This window comes from Stylophora pistillata, chromosome 4 (genome assembly GCF_964205215.1).
Source record: "Stylophora pistillata chromosome 4, jaStyPist1.2, whole genome shotgun sequence".
Classification (NCBI taxonomy): Eukaryota; Metazoa; Cnidaria; class Anthozoa; order Scleractinia; family Pocilloporidae; genus Stylophora; species Stylophora pistillata.
In genome coordinates this window covers 4,642,589-4,661,729 of record NC_142522.1, presented here as the reverse complement: position 1 = coordinate 4,661,729, position 19,141 = coordinate 4,642,589, and the positions used below count along the sequence as shown (strand labels likewise).

The following is a 19,141-nucleotide window of genomic DNA, read 5'->3' as shown; positions in this document are numbered from 1 at the left end:
TTGCGAAGTCAGAATGTGCTGAAACAGTCATTTCTGAGTTATCATGTTGGCTAACATTTGTCTAAGAGGATTGTTAATCATTTCAGGTTTATATACTGTTGGAAATGCCCATCCCGCTCTCAAAACATGCAAGACTTTCCATGTCACTTAACAAGAGACATTTTCTCACCATGGCTATCTTTCTTTCATTTGGATTTTGTAAACTGATTGACAGAATTGACTTTCTCTTTGTATGGCTTAGAATAAATCAGTTTCAGGATCATGACATTGTTGATCATCACAAACAAGGAAAGGTCAAGATTTGAGAGAAATGATCACTGAGATCTTAGCACCAGATTGGATTGTTCATCACTTGCCAGCATGATCTTTTTGTTGACGGTTTTGTAATTTGATTATTTTATTTTCATTTCCATTACATCAATTTTCAAGACCAGTTGTCAGTCATTCAAAATAATAAATATATATAGATACACAAAAACAAATTCTACCTATCAAACTTTTATTCACTTTTAGTAGAATTATGTGTCACTAATTATAGGAACTAAGTTTCACACTGCATAATTAGCATTCTGTATGTAAAGTATGTCTTCCATTGGAATAACCACAGTCTGATGATTGTGAAAGCATGAAACTACGAGTCATGGAAACTATGTTTCGTCGTTGATTTTACTATTTCTATATATACACATGTATATATTTTCCCTTTTCTATGATGATATAATCTTGCTCTTAAGACTTGTTCTCAATTTCAGGTAACCCATTGTTTGCACAACCAGTCAACTTGCCTTCACACTGGAATCCCATTTATTGTGCCAATTATTTCTCTCATTTTTGATGGTAAAGAAACTCCCCTCTATCCTGTCCTTAGCGTCAATTTAAGTAAAGATCATTTAGTTTTTACAGTGTGAGGAAAATGTTACTTTCCTTGATTAACAAAAAAGCTTTTAAAGAAGTTGCAAGATCTTTGTAAACTTAAATAATTATTAAAAGAAACCTTTTTTCTCAAATGATAACTTGTTCAGTTTAAGAAATGCTTGTGTTAAGACATGGGTATGCAAGCAAAATTGGGGAAAGATTTTGGTACAGCCCCAAACCATTAAAAAACAAAGCTGTACAATGTATTCTCAAAGGCAATCTATTGTTTTTGCAATAGCTTTCTTTATCCAAGAACTGTAAGCATATGAAGTATGGGACTGTGTGGAAATCTTGCCATGTGTGATAAGAGATTTCCAGGTGCTCAATAGTTTGAACACTGAACAGGCTGAAGGTGCCTGTCACGCCCAAAGAATCATAATTATTTCAACAATTTCATTGCCAAGGTCCCATTAGGGAGCTCTGAGTGCTATATCACCCTGATCTTCCCTTTAGCCTTTCCATTTGATATCTCCCTGAATGGAGTGATCTTGATGTCATTACTAGGAACTCAGAATTTTTCTTTGTGCCACGCTCGTGACTAGACGAAAAACATCTTTATATTTCTTTACCGAGCTCAAAAGTTACCATTTCTGTTATTCTTTACAATTATAATCGTTTAATTTGTCAAATGTTTCTTGATAGCGAGGTTATGTCACCGAAGGTGGCATTGTTGTCATAGCAACGAAAAAATCAAAGGGGACTGATAGAGATTCGAGAGTTTGATTCGTGAAATGTAAAGACCAACTATTTTTCCACGGTATCCAGGCCGTCGTTTGCTTCGAGCAGGTAACTTTTGATTCTAAAATGTTTAACTTAAAATCGATTGATTTTAGAAAAACGACAAGGTGACATTAAGTGTTTGTTTTGTAGCGGCGTTCATTTGCGCAGCTGATGTTTATGTCTCTTTTAGTAGTCAAGAGACTTCATACACCAAATCCCAGAAATATAACCAGTGATGATCCTATCTATTGAAAACAAGAATACAAAAGAGAAATGCATCCCTTGACTTCATCTTGAATTCTTAACAGTCAGTCAAAGTATTGAAGGGAAGCGACAAATGCTTGATCTTAAATTTGTTTACAGATAAGGGTTGGCCTGGCGGATCCAGTGTGTTTAATTTTGTTTGACTAATCGAATCACTTGATCAAGAATATAAAGCGAGTTTTAACGTTCTTTAAATCAGTTTCAAGTTGTCGTTGACTAGATAATTAATTTTCATACGGCTGATTCAATGATTCACTTTATGCCCGCAGGTGAAATCTGTCATTTTAAGATCGCAGGAACATGACAGAGTTGATAAACAAGATACCCGCTCAAAAATCGGGCGCAGAATTCTTAGTTGCTTCGCATTTTACGATCAGCCATGAAGATCGGTGGGCTCCTAACAAGGACCCACTTGTGTACAAGAGCACATTTAAAAAGGACTACCCTCCTCTCCCTTTGACTAAACGGGAGCGCATACCTTCACCAGCTCCTGCTACAGTCATGCACAAAGATGAACGCTATAATGATAAGTGTTCTATGACGAGAGGGCACTTTGTTGAAAAAAAACCGGAGAAACAAAACTATGCTAACTCTACATCTATGTTGGCAAGAACCAATTTTAAAATGGATTCTGACAGACAGCTAAAGTCATTTCAGACAACTCACAAAGAGTATTATCCAGTTCGGCCTCTTGATGAGGCAAGGAACCCAGCTGCCACAGGGAAAAAGGAGTGGATGCGAAGCTACATTCCTCAAGGTATGTTTTTCTTACCCACTTAACAAACCAATCAGCAATTGACACTCCCTGGACAATTAATTTTTGTCCTACTCAATGTATGTTCAATCTCTTTGGTCTTTCCATCCCAATATTCAAACCAAACTTCCTTGTTATTTGCAATCATAAATAATTTCCATATTCAAAGCTTTCAATGCAATTTCAAATCACATTCACTCTCCCCTCCCATACAAACCCTTAATCCTGATGTTTAAAACAATCCTGGTTAGCCCATTGTATTGATTTCTTGGCCAAGTTATTTTCCTCACATTCCCCCCCCCCCCCTCCCTTCCCCCATTACCCCATTACAAAATGAAGAGGCAAACTGATGAAGAAACCTGAAGAAGTGCCCAGGGGAGGAGGGAACTGGGGATGAACATACATGCTTTCTAAAGATAAAAGCAGTGCTCATGGTGCAGAAACTGGGAAACTTCTTGTCATTTGAATCCTTAGCTGTTAGGACCTAACCCTACCTTACCTCATTTAGGTGATAAAGAGAAGGAGCTTTGGCCACACTCAGACTACCGTAGTAAGTTCTTAGGGAAGCAGATTGGTAAAAGAGATGTGCTGGCACCCATTGAAAAAAATGAAGGACCACCGACTATTACTGGGGATGCAAGAACTCACCACATGGGGCAATTCACCACAACCACCAAGTCAGAATTTGTTGGTCGTTATCTGCCAAAGCAGCAGCTTTTGAATCCTGCCTTGAGGGTGAATTAATGAGAACAGTAACTCTTGATAACAACAGTGGTGGATCCAGGCAGAGTTTTTTCTCTTTACATCACAATTTTGTACTCATTTTGTCCATACCATCCTCTGCATATTTCCTTTAGTGCTAAGAAGGGGCTTCATAAGGTCTGCAGTCATTTCCTCTTTTGTCATGACCTTAATGTTTCATTCTGGAGTGACACTGGAAGGTGAAAACTGTAGATGCCAGTCAAACCCAATTAAAATTCGTGTTTTACTAAGATTACAACACCCTTAAAGTAGCTGAGAGGTATAAAATCCATTCTCATCATCTGTGTTATAATTGTATTTTTTTTTATTGCAGGATAGGGGATCAAGTATTCCCCAGGGGGATCAGGAAAAGTGCAATTACTCTACCTCAACCCAACAGGAATCTTTCCAAAGGCCCACTTTCAAAGATTTCACTACTTTTGACAGGGAAGAGGCTGTCGATAAACTGCGTAGAAGTACCTTCAAATTGGGTGACAGACGTGTTCCTGGTCACCTGGGAACCACAGCAGCTGAGTCATACCCTGTACGCCTTATGACAGGTAGCCTTGCCCATCTTTGACTCAAGAAAGATTAGTTCCTGGATTCAATACTTTTAACCAGACTTACTAGACCTACAGGTACCACTATTATGTTAGGAAAGCCTGGGGGTAGCCATGCAATGGACTGGCATCCCATTCATGAGGGAAGGGGAGGGAGGAGCAATATTATATTCCTGATGGCCTCTCGCCAAGTGTCAACTCTCTCTAATCAAAACAAACAACAAATTAAACTTTATGATTATTCACAAATGTTTTTCAATAAATTTCATAACATTAATTTTCATACAAACACACTGCCACACACAACAATTCCCATAGGGCAATCCTGTAGAAAGGATAAGACATAACACCAACTGTGTTCTGTCGTTACCAAAATGTTATCAGTAATGATATAAAAGAGCCATACAAGTTGGTATTCCACAAGTTTATTGATATAGTCTTTGTGATCCAAATTGCCACAGACAAGAACTTGTCTTCCAACCTTGACATGGGAAAAAGCAGCTTTCCTGAGGGAGACAGAGATCCTCTACGAGCCCATGAGCGAGTCAGTGTAACTACCAATGACATCTTCTATGGAAAACCAGCTGTTGGACTCAGAAATAAAATAGTTGACGGTTCCCATCTCAGAACTGAATCGCATGTAGATCTGGGTGCTGCTAGAGGTGCACATTTCTATGAAACTTCAATGAAATCTGACTTCACAGCAGTAACAGCTCCATACAAGAAAGCTGATCCAGGCATGCCAACAAGTAGCAGTATTCCCCTTGACTATTACAGTGAGTTTTTGTCTTAAGGAATGGGAACAATCAATAAAATATTGTGTACACCTTAGGTTGTTGAATACTGTGACATTAATTAATACAACTTGTAAGCAGCCACGTTGTTAACCCTCTAATTCCCAAGATTTAATTCTTAATTCTCCACTCTAGCCGCTAGACATTTCATTGAAAATTAGTGACAAGAATTTGGTGTTTGATCAAAATGACAACTTTTACCTGAAAAAGTATCAATATTATTGCGAGAAGTTACATGCTAATCACAACCCAGAGGAGACAGTGAATGGCCTACCAACTATTGCACCAGTGCTGTAGGTTATGTTAACAACTAACTTATGGATAGCAATTAAGTCTTTGGATAGTGTAATCCAGCCTTCAATAACTGGGCTCCAAGGGATAGACATTTTTTAGTACGTAATGCTTTCCAAATTCCTCAAAACAACATTATTGGGAATCACTTTAGTGATAGCTAAAAGGCTCCTAGGTAGGTGACTAAAAGATAATGCAAGTCCACATACTTTGAATTTTTATATCATCCCAAATTTTTTTAGCAGCAAACAGTGAACAAACATAAGCAGCAGTTTTAATTCTATTCTATTGCCTGTTTCCCTTTCTTAGGTGGTGCACCCATTACCATGCCAACAAGCTGGAGTGATTTCCCATCTCGTGCTGGAGTCCCCAAACTTATTCCCAATCCCCTGGCAGTTGATAATGTAAGTACAAGAATCTTAATCCACCAAAAAAATTATTTATAATTACAATAATAATAATAATAATAATAAAAATATTAATCACCATCATCACCTTGGGAATTCAGTAGTGGACACTCCACAAGGTGGCTTTTCATGTCCACTGTTTCCAGGTAGAATTGGAATTTGGGATATTAGATCTTATTTGAACCTAGAGAAAACCCGTGGAGCAAGAATGACAATCAGTAACAACTTTGACCCACATGTGATGTCTGATCTGCAAATCAGACCAGGGCCACACCAGTGAGAGGCTGCACCAGTGAGAGGCTGCACCACTCCTGCTCCCTGTAACGTAATGAATATGAGCAAGCTTATTTATTAGGACAAGTTACATTCAATTTGTCTTCATGTACCTCCTTTTTTTAACAGCTTAAAAAGTCTCATATACAACCTCCAATCCCAGGGGAGAGAGAGTTCAGCACAACTCACCAAAGAACATACACACCAAAGAAGACATCAAGAAGAAGTGTTGATTCTGGAAGACTACAACGAAGTTCCATTCCACTAGGAACATTAAACACTTATGTTTAAATATAGGAATCTTTTTAGTTGTGATTAGAGCAATAAGTCTGTATTTTGATTGTGTAAATCTCTTTTTTTGTGTGGAAAATATCAGGTAACTCAGTTGATTTTGTGGCTAAATAAAACTGATTTACTAATGTCAGTTATATGAGTGGGGTCTATCCCCACTGATTCCAAACTAATTGGTTTTAAAAAATAAAATTTAGCAAGTAACTGTTGGTTTTTGTCAAGGAAATTTAACCCACATGTGACATCAGAAGAAGGTATCAGAAGCAAACCATTGTAAAGAAAAGTTGTCCCCTACCATAATATCTTTGAACGTTTGTGATATTTTCACATACTTCCAACAGTTAAATTTATGATAGATTAGACATTGGCCTGAAGAACAGTTTACTTTGCACCTTGGCAGGATCTTTGTCACTTTGAATCCCAATGACATTATTTATTTCTAAAGATTCCTTTAAGTAATGTAAGATAGTAACAGATTACTCCCAGGCCATAGCCCCCAAGAAACAAATTTTATATTCATATACCAAACAAAGCATTGTGGTCGTGAACAACATTTATTTCCGATCAGGCAAATTTCAAGGCAACTACAAAGAAAAACCATACCTCTATTATTTGAATAGTCACTTGCAATTTCAACTTTACTGTGATAACTTATATGTAATTGCAACAGACAATCTGAGAATTTTCACAAGAGCATGTAAACAGCAGTTTAGATTATTCACCCCCAAGACTCTCTTAACTCACAACAAATGAACTGAGCAGAAAGTTAATGGACCTACATCTCTCTTAAAACCTGATCTAAAAACATTACTTCACAACATGTCACAGATTCATCATTGACTATAAAAATAACACGCGCCAAAGTTAGAGTACATACAAAGAAACTTTTACACAAGTACATCCAAATATAAGAATGCTATGTTAAAGCTTTTCAACTTGAATGGGCATGGGTGTAACCCATTTTTCTGTGTGGTATACGCTCTCACCAACTTTCCAGTCAGGAACATCTTTCATAATCTGGGCTTCAAGCTCTTCATTTTCTTTCAACAGCCTTAAACAACTTTAAACAGGGAAAAACAGCACATTGCCAATGAGTGTTGTAAAACCAAAATAAAGGTGAAATACATTTCAAGGACTAAATGGATATCCAATTAATTTGGTTCTGTTGATTGGGTTGATAACGTGAAATGGTCACCATAACGAGTTTCTTAAGCTGTAGAAACTCTTTATAGTGGTCAATTTTCATTATCAACTCAGTCAATGGAACCAAATCTTCTTGTAACTCCCCCCACTGATGCAGACACTTACTCCCTTATTCAGATCTCCAAGTAGATGGATCATGTGTAGTTAAAAGTTATGAAGCATGGGGACATGGAACAGGAATAGTTGTGATTGGTGTTTACATTTACATGTGCTTGATAAAGAGAGAGGTGCACATTTTCTAAACCAGTCACAGAGCTTGCATATGGAAAGGCAATGAATGCAGTGCCTAATTGCATTCAAATCTTAGCTGAAAACAATTCTTCCCTCATTGTTACTTAATTACTCAAGAGGTAGCTGTACCAATACCAAATTCTCTCAAACTAACATCTTAAGAATTGTACCGCAGACAGTAAAGAGAACTACCCATGAGATCCCCAGAGAGGGAGGGTTAAATTAGTCATTTAAAGTGCACCTAAACCCAAAAAATGTTTTTCGCTTAACGAAATAAGCGTATTTTTTTGGAGTATTTCTGTGCAAAAATGTTTTTATTTGCTCAAATCTTCAATTTTCTGTGCCCAGTCAAAATACGGAAAATCGGCCGCCATCTTGCCCCACGACCGAGTTTAAAGGGGAATGGCTCTAGCGGGTAATGTGACGTCAAATCGAGAACACGAAAGTCTGCATTTCACACTTTTTCTCTTGTTTGGGAAGGTTGTAGTCGATATTGTCCGAAAATATGCCGACTTCAGTGTGTTGTAGAAGGATGTAGCAACGTGCAAAATTTGCAAGAGGGTATCGCGCTTCATACAAAAAAAATTTTGCACAGAAATACTCCAAATAATAAGCCTATTTCGTTAAGCGAAAAAAAAATTTGGGGTTTAGGTGCACTTTAAATTGATAGGAAGACGTTGGCTCCTAATAGCCCTTTTTACAGTTCCCGGCGCCATATTGGATGTGTAACCGCGCAAACATGATAGCGAGGTTAGTGTTGAGTCGCGTTGCGAGTTCTAGTGAGAGTTTAGTGAAATGTGGTGGTGCTCTGTCCTTTTCATCGAGATATTTCGACAATGAACGATACTTTCCCTACGCAGGATATTCCTCCTTCTTCTTTGAAAAGAAGAGGAAGACACTGTGCCGCTTTTTGTTTGTGCTAATAGCTATTATGACACAACAGGCAATCCAACAGGTCTGCATTTCTTCTTGTTTCCGAATGACGTCCAGCAGCGAATCAGATGGTGCAATCTCCTGAAGCGCCAGCATGCAAAGGACGGATTCTTCATCACAAAATCAACTTCTTTGTGCTCAGAACATTTCAAAACAGAAGACATGCGAAAAAACGTGGGCAGGTCGCTGGAAATTGGTGAAAGGTTTATAATGTTTGTACGGTTGTTTTGTTGCTTGGATACCAAAAGAAAATGGAGCTTTGATTTTCGGTATTGTAGTGTTTATGCTGGGATTTTTTTCTTCTTATTAAAAAGTGACATTTATATCTCTTTGTGCACTGTGGTCTTATACGATATCTGTGAACTGAATGTATAATTATAAAATTATAATGTAAAATTAAAATGTAAAATTAAAAATTTAATAAAATCATGAGTTTATTATTATATATATGGGCAGAACCATCTCGATTAAACTAGTCAGTACCGAAAAAACCACGGAAAATGCTTGCTTAAAGGGTCCCAGTAGCAACTGTGACAACTCAAGAAGAGTCATTTGAAGTTGAACAGGAATCATTTCACCAAGAAGTTGAAGCAGCTGTGTCAACTGTCAATGCTGCTTCATCTTCACCAGCCCTGCAACAATCAGATGTTCTTAAGCTGCAACGAGAAATAGAGCTACTGCAAGTACAATTAGCTGACTTGAAAGAAAAACTAAGTGAAGTTGAAAACGAGGGGGATATTTATTGGCGTGCCAATTTTCAATTGACAAAATTAAAGATGATGAGTCTGCGGTTCTATTTTATACTGGATTCCCAAACTATGGAGCACTCATAAGCTTCTATAATTTTATTGAACCAATGCTGGCAAAGATGCAGTACTGGAGAGGAGAGAAATTGTCAAAAGAGAGTCAGCATACCAAACAGATGATAACAGAGGTAAGCCGGGGCCTTCAAGAAACTGTCATTCTTGGATGAATTTTTACTCATACTTATGAGACTAAAGGCTGGGTTATTTGTACAAGATCTTGCTGATAGATTTGGGATCAGCAAGAGCCTGGTGTCCAGAATCTGCATTACATGGATTAATCTTAACTATGTGGAACCGAAAGAACCTTTCCCATCTCCAGCACAAGAACTTGTTTACAAGAATATGCTGCAAGAGTTTGCTCAATATGCAACAACTAGGATTATTTTAGACAGTACAGAACTGTTTATTTTTTCTTCTGTGAATAATAATGTTAATTATTGTCAATAGGCTCTTCGAAATGTTATGTTTGAAGAATAGAATTTTGAAGCTCCTTCCCATAAAACATAGTTTAACTCGTGTTTTATTGTCATGCCAATCACTTCTCTTATTTACACAATGTACAATGGTACCTTATCTTGATTTTACAAGCCCAACATCATCTTTTTTCCCTGAGTACTAACAACATTAATATTAATATTTCTTAATGTAAGGAAAGATTACGCCTAAATCAATTTGAGCATTAAATTTGAGCTGGTGAAGGTGAAGCAGCATTGACAGTTGACACAGGTGCTTCAACTTCTTGTTGAAATAATTCCTGTTCAACTTCAAATGACTCTCCTTCAGTTTTCACAGTTGCTACCGGGACCCTTTTAGCAGGCATTTTCCATAGATTTTTCGGTACTGACCAGTTAAATCGAGATGGTTCTGCCCATATATATAATAATTAAACTCATCATTTTATAAGTTTAAAATTTTACATTTTAATTCTACATTACAATTTTATAATTTTACATTCAGTTTACAGATATCGTATAAGACCACAGTACACAAAGAAATATAAATATCACCTTTTTAATGAGGAGAAAAAAATCCCTCCCCCAAAACAAAAATCCCAGCATAAACACTTCAATACCGAAAATCAAAGCAGGCATTTTCTTTCGGTATCCAAGCAACAAAACAACCGTACAAACATTATAAACCTTTCACCAATTTCCAGCGACCTGCCCACGTTTTTTCGCATGTCTTCTTTTTTGAAATGTTTTGAGCACAAAAAAAATTGATTTTGTGATGAAGAATCCGTCCTTTCCATGCTGGCGATTCAGGAGATTGCACCATCTGACTCCTGCTGGAAGTCATTCGGAAACTAGAGGAAATGCAGACCTGTTGAATTGCCTGCTGTGTCATAATAGCTATTAGCACAACCAAAAAGCGGCACAGTGTCTTCCTCTTCCTTTCGAAGAAGAAGGAGGAATATCCTGCGTAGGGAAAGTATCGTTCATTGTCGAAATATCTCGATGAAAAGGACAGTGCAAAACCACATTTCACTAAGCTCTCACTAGAACTCGCAACGCGACTCAACACTAACCTCGCTATCATGTTTGCGCGGTTACACATTCAATATGGCGCCGGGAACTGTAAAGAGGACTATTCTCATATTTGGATTTTAGAACACTTCACAACAGCCGAAACCTCGGCTAATTAACTTGAAACATTGTCTCTGGAAGGTTCCCTATCAATGAAGGCCATAGGAAGTTTTTTTCAATGATACATACTTTCTGTCGTGTTCTGCTTGTAACAGGGGGAGAAATCCAATCCTTGCTTCCATTTGCTCTTTCCTTAGTTCACTAAAAAAATGTTAGAGCAAAATGGAATAAATGAAGCGCTTCCTGCCGATAATTCTCACAAATATAACTAGAGATATGACAACGTTTTTTAATTCCGTCAGGAAATACAAAGCAAAGGCTCAAATAACCAGTCAATATAAGTACGCCAATACTTCACTGCAATCTGGCTACAAGGGGTAAGTTTCTTAAGAAACTGTGGTGCTGCGCCCTGCAGCACCACGATAGGGTGCTCTGACGAAGGGCTAACGCTCGAAACGTCAGCTTTTTAACTCTTTACGGTGGTCAGCTTACTATTTCAACTAAGTTGATATAACCAAATCGAGCTACAAATACTTACCATCGTTTACGGTTCCCCATGATAACACGATAAAATCCGTACGCCATCACGGCTGCTCCGCCAAGAAATAATGCTATACCAGAGGGGCCTCTAGTTGGTATATTCCTAGCGTACACAATGGCAGGATAACCACCCTTTGGAGGAAGCTCCTGCTTTGCCACCTCTTTCACCAAGGAGGTCGCCATTTTGGCTCTCAATAAGATTCCTAGAGTCCAGTCTTCGAATACGGCAAAGGTTTGTTTGGGCTAGGTCCGTAATACGTGCAAAAAAATCAACTTTATGCCCATTTCTCACTTTCTAATTTTTTGTTCAATTATAAACTTTTGAGATGATGTCTTCGAATACCTATCCTCTGTTGATGGTATTTCATGAGAAACATTGTTAGCGCTAAAGACCGCCCATGATGTCATTTCATCATAAGCCTAATGGAGCTAACCAACTAACTAACCATCGTGTCATTTGAAATTTTGTGTTTCTGATATCTGATGAAAATTCGATATTTGTATTGATCAACTGTGAAGTACAACACCAGACGCAAACTTTATGACCAAATATGTCGAAATTCCGATGGAAAAACATTCCCTTTACGGCCATGATTGTATGAAAGGGTTAAAAATGTGATAACACACAAATTGCAACTTAAAGGACTTTTGCTTTCATCTAAACCTTTCCATTTTTTCTCGACATCAAGAGAACAGAGAATATTGATATGAGCAAGAAATCCCTTTTTTAAAGCAAAGCTCTAAAATTTCCACGGTCTTATCTATTGTAAGCAAACGGCCTTCACCTCCCTCATACTCAACCTGGAAGGAATACGATGGTAATCCTGTGGCTCACCCCTTACCCACAGAGTTTTACTTTAGAAGGCCGATCCCACTCGGGGAAGTAAAGAACCCAAGAACATGGTGATTCCGAGGGTTGTGCCATAGGATGTAGCTTTTTTTTTACTTTAGGGAGGGGAGAAGGATAGTGTTTCCCAGGATTTCCATAGGATGTAGAGTAGCCATTCCACTCAGGAGAACGGGGTATCTTGACGCGCTCAGAAAAGACGAAAAAGATGATCGGTAATGGGCTATTCCTTATTGGTTTTATCTTAAGAAAAAAAATAGTGGTGAAAAACATAAAAAGGACGATAATTGTAATTTTAATTTCAAGGTTAGTACAATGGTATTGTTCTTAGCGTGATCTTGTCTTCACATCACGGTGCCCGCTCGCCACGCCGAATTTATGTTCAAAGAGGAAGCTTCCCTCTTCCTTGCCCGAAGCCAGTATCTCTTTCCTTTGCATGCGAGTTGCCACTCGCTTCATATGAACTCAGCACTTTTCAACTCAGCTCTGCTCAAGATTGCAACTAATTAAGAATATATATATATATTTTTTTTTAATGACTCTTCTTGTCTTCCGCGTGCCAAGGCGTGACGTTAGATGGTGTCTCGCTGACGTCATCGGACATCGTCAATTTCATGTCATTTGGTGCTTTTATTGCCTTCTGCAAAAACTGTAGGACGGCATCTGAAAGAAAAAACCAAATATGGATTTTTTAGGGCTCCAGTCGTTCAAGTGTCGTAAGATCAAAACTAAAGTAGTTATAACGTCAATCAGAGTAAAGAAAACGCTACGAGGACAAAAAAAGAGCTCAAACTATTCACAAGCAAACTGTCTGAAGCGCAGGCCGAAAAGCTAGACTTGGTTTTTAAACAGTGAATGAAAAAATATTGAGAATTTAGGTTACATATTTTAAGATGTATAAAACTTTGACATAACCCGTGCCCCATTTAGCCTTCTTGACAGAAGGTGCAGTTTCCTGGTGAGAATTTCTTTACAGATCAGGTTCAGTATTCCCTATTACTGGAATCGTCAATAGTCTATTTGTGCATCACCCGCAATGATATTTCCATATAAGGGGCGAAGAGAGCAGATTTTTTCAAAGTACGGGCAAAACGCGAGCGACTAAGCCATGGATGGTTTTAGTTTAGCATCTGATTGGATGAGCCGAGGGTAGCGCGGGTTTTCCTAGAACAATCAGAGAGCTAAGTGATGTAAACCTTTGCCACAGAATCTCCAATGATTGGTCAGTTTAGGTATCACGTTTTAGGCGTCAGTAAAAGATAAATAATGAACTCTGATCCTTTTCTTTCCTTCTTCCTATAGTCCTAAAAAAACCCAATAAAATTGAAAATGCCCTCAAAAAAATCTTCTTTTCTCTGTTCATGCTAAAACGACTGAAAATAACCAATGGTTAGTTCAACTTTTGCCAATTGCCGAAATTGTCAAGCTTGCAATAGATTTCTCGATTGCCGATGATCAAATGAAAAATTTTCTTTAATGAAGAATCCACTAAGGGCATATTACCCGCAGTTCTCTCTCCTGAGTAATCTCCAAGCGGTTTACCATCTCTGAACAGTCTAACTGTAGGGAGAAACCTGATATGCAATTTTTTACAGAGGCTTTGACCGCTTCCTGCACAGTCCACCTATCGTAGGGGAAAAAAACAAAACAATAAAAACAAGAAAGTTTTGAAATCCTAAACACAGGGTTTATTCCAGAGCGCGGTCTTGCTGGATCTCCGCAATTTGAAAAGTGGCTTATTTAAAATGGTACATAAAAAATGGTGCATAAGAATGGCACATGACAATTGTACCTAAACAGCCGGTACATACAACTTTCTTTTAAGTGACAAATCGGGGGCAAAAAATTGTGCCCAATGATAAGTAGTATATTCAAGTACTATTTTATTGAAATACAGTATTCGAAAACATAGCCGAAAATAAGATGGATATAATAGGCACTATATAAAACTCAGTTCGAACTTTATATCCACCTACTGTCCCAATTGCCTTCGTCCTTTTTGTTTACTTGCTTACTTAACTTTTCGATTACGTTCCAACACCTGTTTGGGTACCCCCCCCCCCCTCTTTTTTACGAAATTTTGAAGAAGGGGACTTACTGGGCCTTCTTTAAATAATTTATTAACTGAAACCCTAATATCAGTCATTCTAAAAGAGAATTACTGCGACGGAGAGGTTTGATTTCCACCGTTCAGTCTAACCAGCCTGTTTAGGAAGCGTCATTTTTGTGTTTTGCCATCTACAGACGAGCGGAAGAAAGCGCGAGATGAGCGCGAGATGAGCGCGAGATGAGCGCGAGGAGTGAGACACGGGCGAGGAGCGAGACACGCACGAAATGCTAGACACGCACAGGGAACCCCCCATGGGTAAGTACTTCCTTTCATTTTAATTCCCTTCCACTTCTATCTTTCTTACCGGTTTCCAAATGTTAATTATGGCTTAACATAGGATTTAAAAAATAGCCTGAAAATACGTACCTTTGCGAAAAAAGCATTCAGCTTTTCGGCCTGTGCCTTTGAAGCAGCTTGTTCATATTCAGGCGTAAAGGATTTACAGTGTGGACACCTGCGAATAGGAAGATAAATTGATTTTATATAAACATTTTATAATCCCTCCGTAATGTACATTTAAAACGTTCATCTCCTCTTAGGTCCGTCTTTAGCAGCGGAAGGACCCCGAATATGAATAAAATGTCAATATATATATCTTATTAACCAAGCGCGAGGGCCGTACTGGGAGAATATCGGCCCGAGGTCTTGACAGTACGGACCGAGCGCAGCGAGGTCCGTACAAAAAAGACCTAGGGCCGATATTCTTCCAGTACGGTCCCGAGCAAGCTTGGTTAATAAGAGATTTATTATACGACTGAAGTTCAAAGGGACGCAAGTGCGGTATCATTCGGGACCATTCGGGACAGTGTCCGGTCCAACACTGAGAGAATATTGACCGTCAATAGAGCATTTTGATTGGTTGATTTTAGTTATTGGCCCTCTGACTGCCCGAGTCGTGTAATAATGGATGTTATTCTGCAAGGGTGGACCCAGGAATTTTTATAGGGAGTCTAAAATTACTTCTCACTGAATAAAATTGCGCCATCTCCCTCCTTTGATCCTAATTTCGCAAACACAAAATGGATGAAATAATAACTAGTAATAATTAACCTAGTTGAGCGAGTAATAAATGCAATATTATATGGTACGTCATTGCAAGAACATTGAAGTCATGCATTAAGGTAATAGAAAAAAACCCGCGATCCCCCCGCAGACCCTTCCTTCGGGTTAGCCCCTATTCATGTCATACCAAAATGAACCATTAAAGGAAACCGACAATATAAAAAGCTAAGAGTATAATTCTTTCCAATTATCATAATCATCAATATTTACTGGGCAGCCGGTTAATTAACGACTGATTAACTTCTGGCATAGGTATTTGCTTCCTCGATTACCAACTCGCTGGACCGATGACACAATTCGCAGTTCATTGTCATAAAGTGTTTTGCCGTGATCCTGTTCTGGTTTCCAACAAGTAAGCGCGGTCCCAGATAAGAGAATTTAATCGTCTCAGGTCGCAGATCGCGTGTCAAATGAAAAATTTAAACTGAAACTCTTCAGAATATAGCTTGTTCTATCGGAACAGATGTGACAGCTTTATAACACTTGTCCTCTCAAACGTAAGGCTGTTTCGCTATTATGTATTTATAGTAGTTGGTCAGGCGTTGAAATTTCATGGACTCTTGTTTTTCAACAGGACCGCTTATACAGTTTTAGTCCTTACTTTAGCGTTGTAACTTAGAACACGACTACAACTTATTCAGTTCGGTTCTTGAATTCCAAAGGAATATTTGATTTAATAACAGCGAGCTATTTCGCCTTTTGGCAAGAGAATCTAATGAGAAATTTAATATTTCAAAAGTGCCCATTTGAAACCCTCGAGCGTTGCCATGCTCAGCTAAATCTTTCCATATTTTGCGCGGGACAGGCGAATGATAAACAGCTATGGTTCACTGATAAATCCAAACGAATCTTATCACTTGCGAACTTACACAACAATATTGATTTATAAGGCGCGCTGAACTTTGTAGAACTTTGTGATTGCGAATTTACTCTCGTTGAATGTAATGTTTGCAAATTTCTATCACGATTTTATCGCAGTCAGATATGGAATTAAAAAAAAAAAACTGCAATAAAATATTGAAGATAACACACTACTTTACTTACCACGGCGCAAAGAAATCCACGATTGCAAGGTTTGAAACCGTTAGGTAATTATCGAAGGTATTTTCTGTCAGTTCCTCGACTAAAGGCTCTTTTTGGGTCACTAACGATACAGCAAGAGTAACAAAAACTGCGATCAAAGCAATGGAAAACTTCATTTTTTCTCTGTTGGTAGAGAAGTGAACTACAACGTACGTCTTTCAATGTTTTGACCCTGTATGCAATAAAGGTTGTTGCACACGTTTCTGAGCGTAACCTTACAGATATGTTTGAACTGTGGGTTGGACCTGCGACACCAGTAATGTTTTCAACTTCCATGTGCTCTGTCAGCGCTATGAGTCAATTGCCACCAGAAATACCTGCATAAGCTATTAGCCATATATTCACAAGCGTTAATCTAATGTTAAGCAGCTCTCAAGGTCAGTTAGAGAGAAGAAATGCTGAATTTACGCTTCATGAAAAAAACCTAAGACTCTTTCGATCCAAAATAGACTGATCGAAGCCCGAGTCTGATTAGGAGTTTTAGAGAAAAAAAAACTCTGTTGTGCGCTCTCCTTTTGCGCGACCAATCACCATTCTTTTAATTTTAGTTTCTGAAAGAATTGACGAAATCATAAGCCAATTTGTAGTGTTAATGGATCTTAATTAAGAGAAGTGACTTCAATCTTGTCGCTTTCTTATCGACATTCTAAGACAGGTACGACCTCGAGTAAGATTTTCCAACTTATTGAGACAATGGGCGCGTGCGAAACGTTATTTTGACGGGAAAAACGCGATAGACGTCATGATTTTTGGATGAGTCTTACCCAAGTCTTAAATTTCACGTGAAGTCACCTGAAAAAAATTAAATTGAGCAGGATCAGGAGTTCCATTTTCTTGTTTCTCGTTCGGTCCGCAAGTCAACCGGAGACTTTGAAAGGCATCGAAACAGCTTTTATTTCGACAATTGTCACAATCTGTAGACCCAAATATTACTCCGTCGTTGGGGTCGCTTGATTTCTTCCTGGTTTCGCCATAACCCCGTTCAAAATGCATCCTCGGAGACTCAGGGGCTGGGAGTCGATTTCAAGTCAGGGCAGAAGAGCCCCTGGGGACATTGTCTTACAACACTAGTTCCAAACGGTCGCAGTCGTTCTGGCATCTGATTGGTGCCAGAAAATCTTTGTGTTTTTCTTCCCAATCAGAGTGAAGTGTGCTTTAGAGGCCTTTCGCGTGTTTTAACACGGACATATACAAGAAGCTTAGTTGCACGCCATGTTTGTTTGGGCCGTACGACGGAGCTTTGCTCGAGGTGAAAAGTTTCAGTCTCAGCACACAATGTAAGAGAAATCGGTCAGATTGTCCGCAAAAATCTCACCGGAAATTATACTGAATACTTTCGTGGGTATCACAAAAGAACGCGTTTAAAAGTTTGTCAGGTTCGTATAAAACACGATGGTTGCAGGTCGTTGATATGTCGCTTTAAACATTAAACGAGATGTAAGTTAAATCTTTCTAGATTTTTTGTATAATTTGCTGTGACTGAAACTTTGCCAATCCCGTGAAGTTATTTCGTCGCTCGGGCCAAGCAGGAATGTTGTGCAACTGGCGCTGACGCTTACGCAGCTTTCTGTGCGCGCCAAAATAATAATGATAATAATAATAGTAATAATAATAATAATAATAATCGTTTCACGATAAAAATCAACGGTAAAACACGACGTTTCGACCGTGCTTCGGTCATTGTCAAGTGAATGGAATGAAATACAGTAAATATATGTATATAGACACGTAAGAAATATAAAAAATTTTTGCAGGTGTAAACAAACAATAAAACTACAAAGAAAGTGCTAGTAAAAAGCTAATTAAAAACCTTAGCACGAATTGAATCAGACTGTAAATTGAGAGCAGGTCTTAGCTAAATATATGGTTTCTTAATGTTTCTCATCTTATTTCTTTGTGGTATAAATAAATGTTGTAGTTGTTGTTGTTGTTGACGTTCTAGCTTTTAAAGAGATAAATGAACTTTTCCAATTACAAGCCCCTATTGTTAGGCGTTTTTACTGTTTTAAGAAACCAAAGGGGACGTTGAACAAACTAAGAAAGGTTCCGCTCAAAGTTTGAGCAATAATAAATGCAAAAATTATTTACAAAAAATCTACTCACAGCACAGTAACTTTTTGAATACCATTTAAAACATCTCACTGTAATTCGTTTCTCTAGGTGACCCCGCGATGAAATCCCCTAGCATTCTGGAGAAATTTAATGTCAAGTTTCGTAAGAATTCTTTAAGCGAGTGTTCTTGTGTTTTCGACTTACGGCAAACGTTTGTTTTAACTGAAATATGTATAACTTCAAGTTCAATTTTCTCTTGCGGGGTCAACTTGAGAACTGAAATTTCGATAAGATCTTCTTACCTTTATTCTTAATATTACCATGCTAAGAGGTTTTTTGGTAACTTAATTTTTGCCAGTATTGCTGGAATGTGCGGAAATCATCTCAACAAGCTTATTGCTTACATTATAAACGTAATACAGATTTCAGTTCAGCCATGTTGTCGATGTTCGCTTCGCACTTTGGGAGTTGACGGGATTCCTGGTGAGCTGTTGCACAGTGCTGGCCGGTTACAAGTTATCGACCTTTTTCGTTTGGTGTTTGTTTAGCCATTACAGACCGCGTGATATTCTCTAGAGATTAAAAAAAATCCATTCGTATTCACGCGACTATCTGAAAATTTCTCAAGACTATTATCACATAGTCCTAATCATTCTAAGCAACATATGGCAACCTGCGGTC

At 38.3% G+C, this 19,141-nt stretch overlaps 3 protein-coding genes across 3 annotated transcripts; 1 reads left to right on the top strand and 2 right to left on the bottom strand.

Moving 5' to 3' along the window:
• Positions 1-1,559: 1,559 nt before the first annotated feature.
• LOC111342236 (stabilizer of axonemal microtubules 5) lies at positions 1,560-6,214 on the top strand. The gene is made up of 7 exons (XM_022949284.2): positions 1,560-1,701; positions 2,169-2,656; positions 3,162-3,388; positions 3,729-3,954; positions 4,416-4,730; positions 5,349-5,443; positions 5,849-6,214. The coding sequence occupies exons 2-7, from the start codon at positions 2,200-2,202 to the stop codon at positions 6,008-6,010; spliced, it is 1,482 nt and encodes a 493-aa protein (XP_022805019.2). The 5' UTR covers positions 1,560-1,701; positions 2,169-2,199; the 3' UTR covers positions 6,011-6,214.
• A 331-nt stretch (positions 6,215-6,545) lies between these two features.
• On the bottom strand, positions 6,546-11,516 carry LOC111342237 (NADH dehydrogenase [ubiquinone] 1 alpha subcomplex subunit 13). Its single transcript, XM_022949286.2, has 3 exons — positions 11,305-11,516; positions 10,896-10,967; positions 6,546-7,070 (listed from the first exon to the last, which is right to left on the bottom strand). Exons 1-3 carry the CDS (start codon positions 11,487-11,489, stop codon positions 6,932-6,934), a joined length of 396 nt encoding a protein of 131 aa, XP_022805021.2. The 5' UTR covers positions 11,490-11,516; the 3' UTR covers positions 6,546-6,931.
• Positions 11,517-12,432: 916 nt separating this feature from the next.
• Positions 12,433-16,665, bottom strand: LOC111342238 (protein disulfide-isomerase PDI8). The gene is made up of 4 exons (XM_022949287.2): positions 16,370-16,665; positions 14,630-14,717; positions 13,657-13,777; positions 12,433-12,816 (listed from the first exon to the last, which is right to left on the bottom strand). The coding sequence occupies exons 1-4, from the start codon at positions 16,522-16,524 to the stop codon at positions 12,686-12,688; spliced, it is 495 nt and encodes a 164-aa protein (XP_022805022.2). The 5' UTR covers positions 16,525-16,665; the 3' UTR covers positions 12,433-12,685.
• Between the last annotated feature and the right edge of the window lie 2,476 nt (positions 16,666-19,141).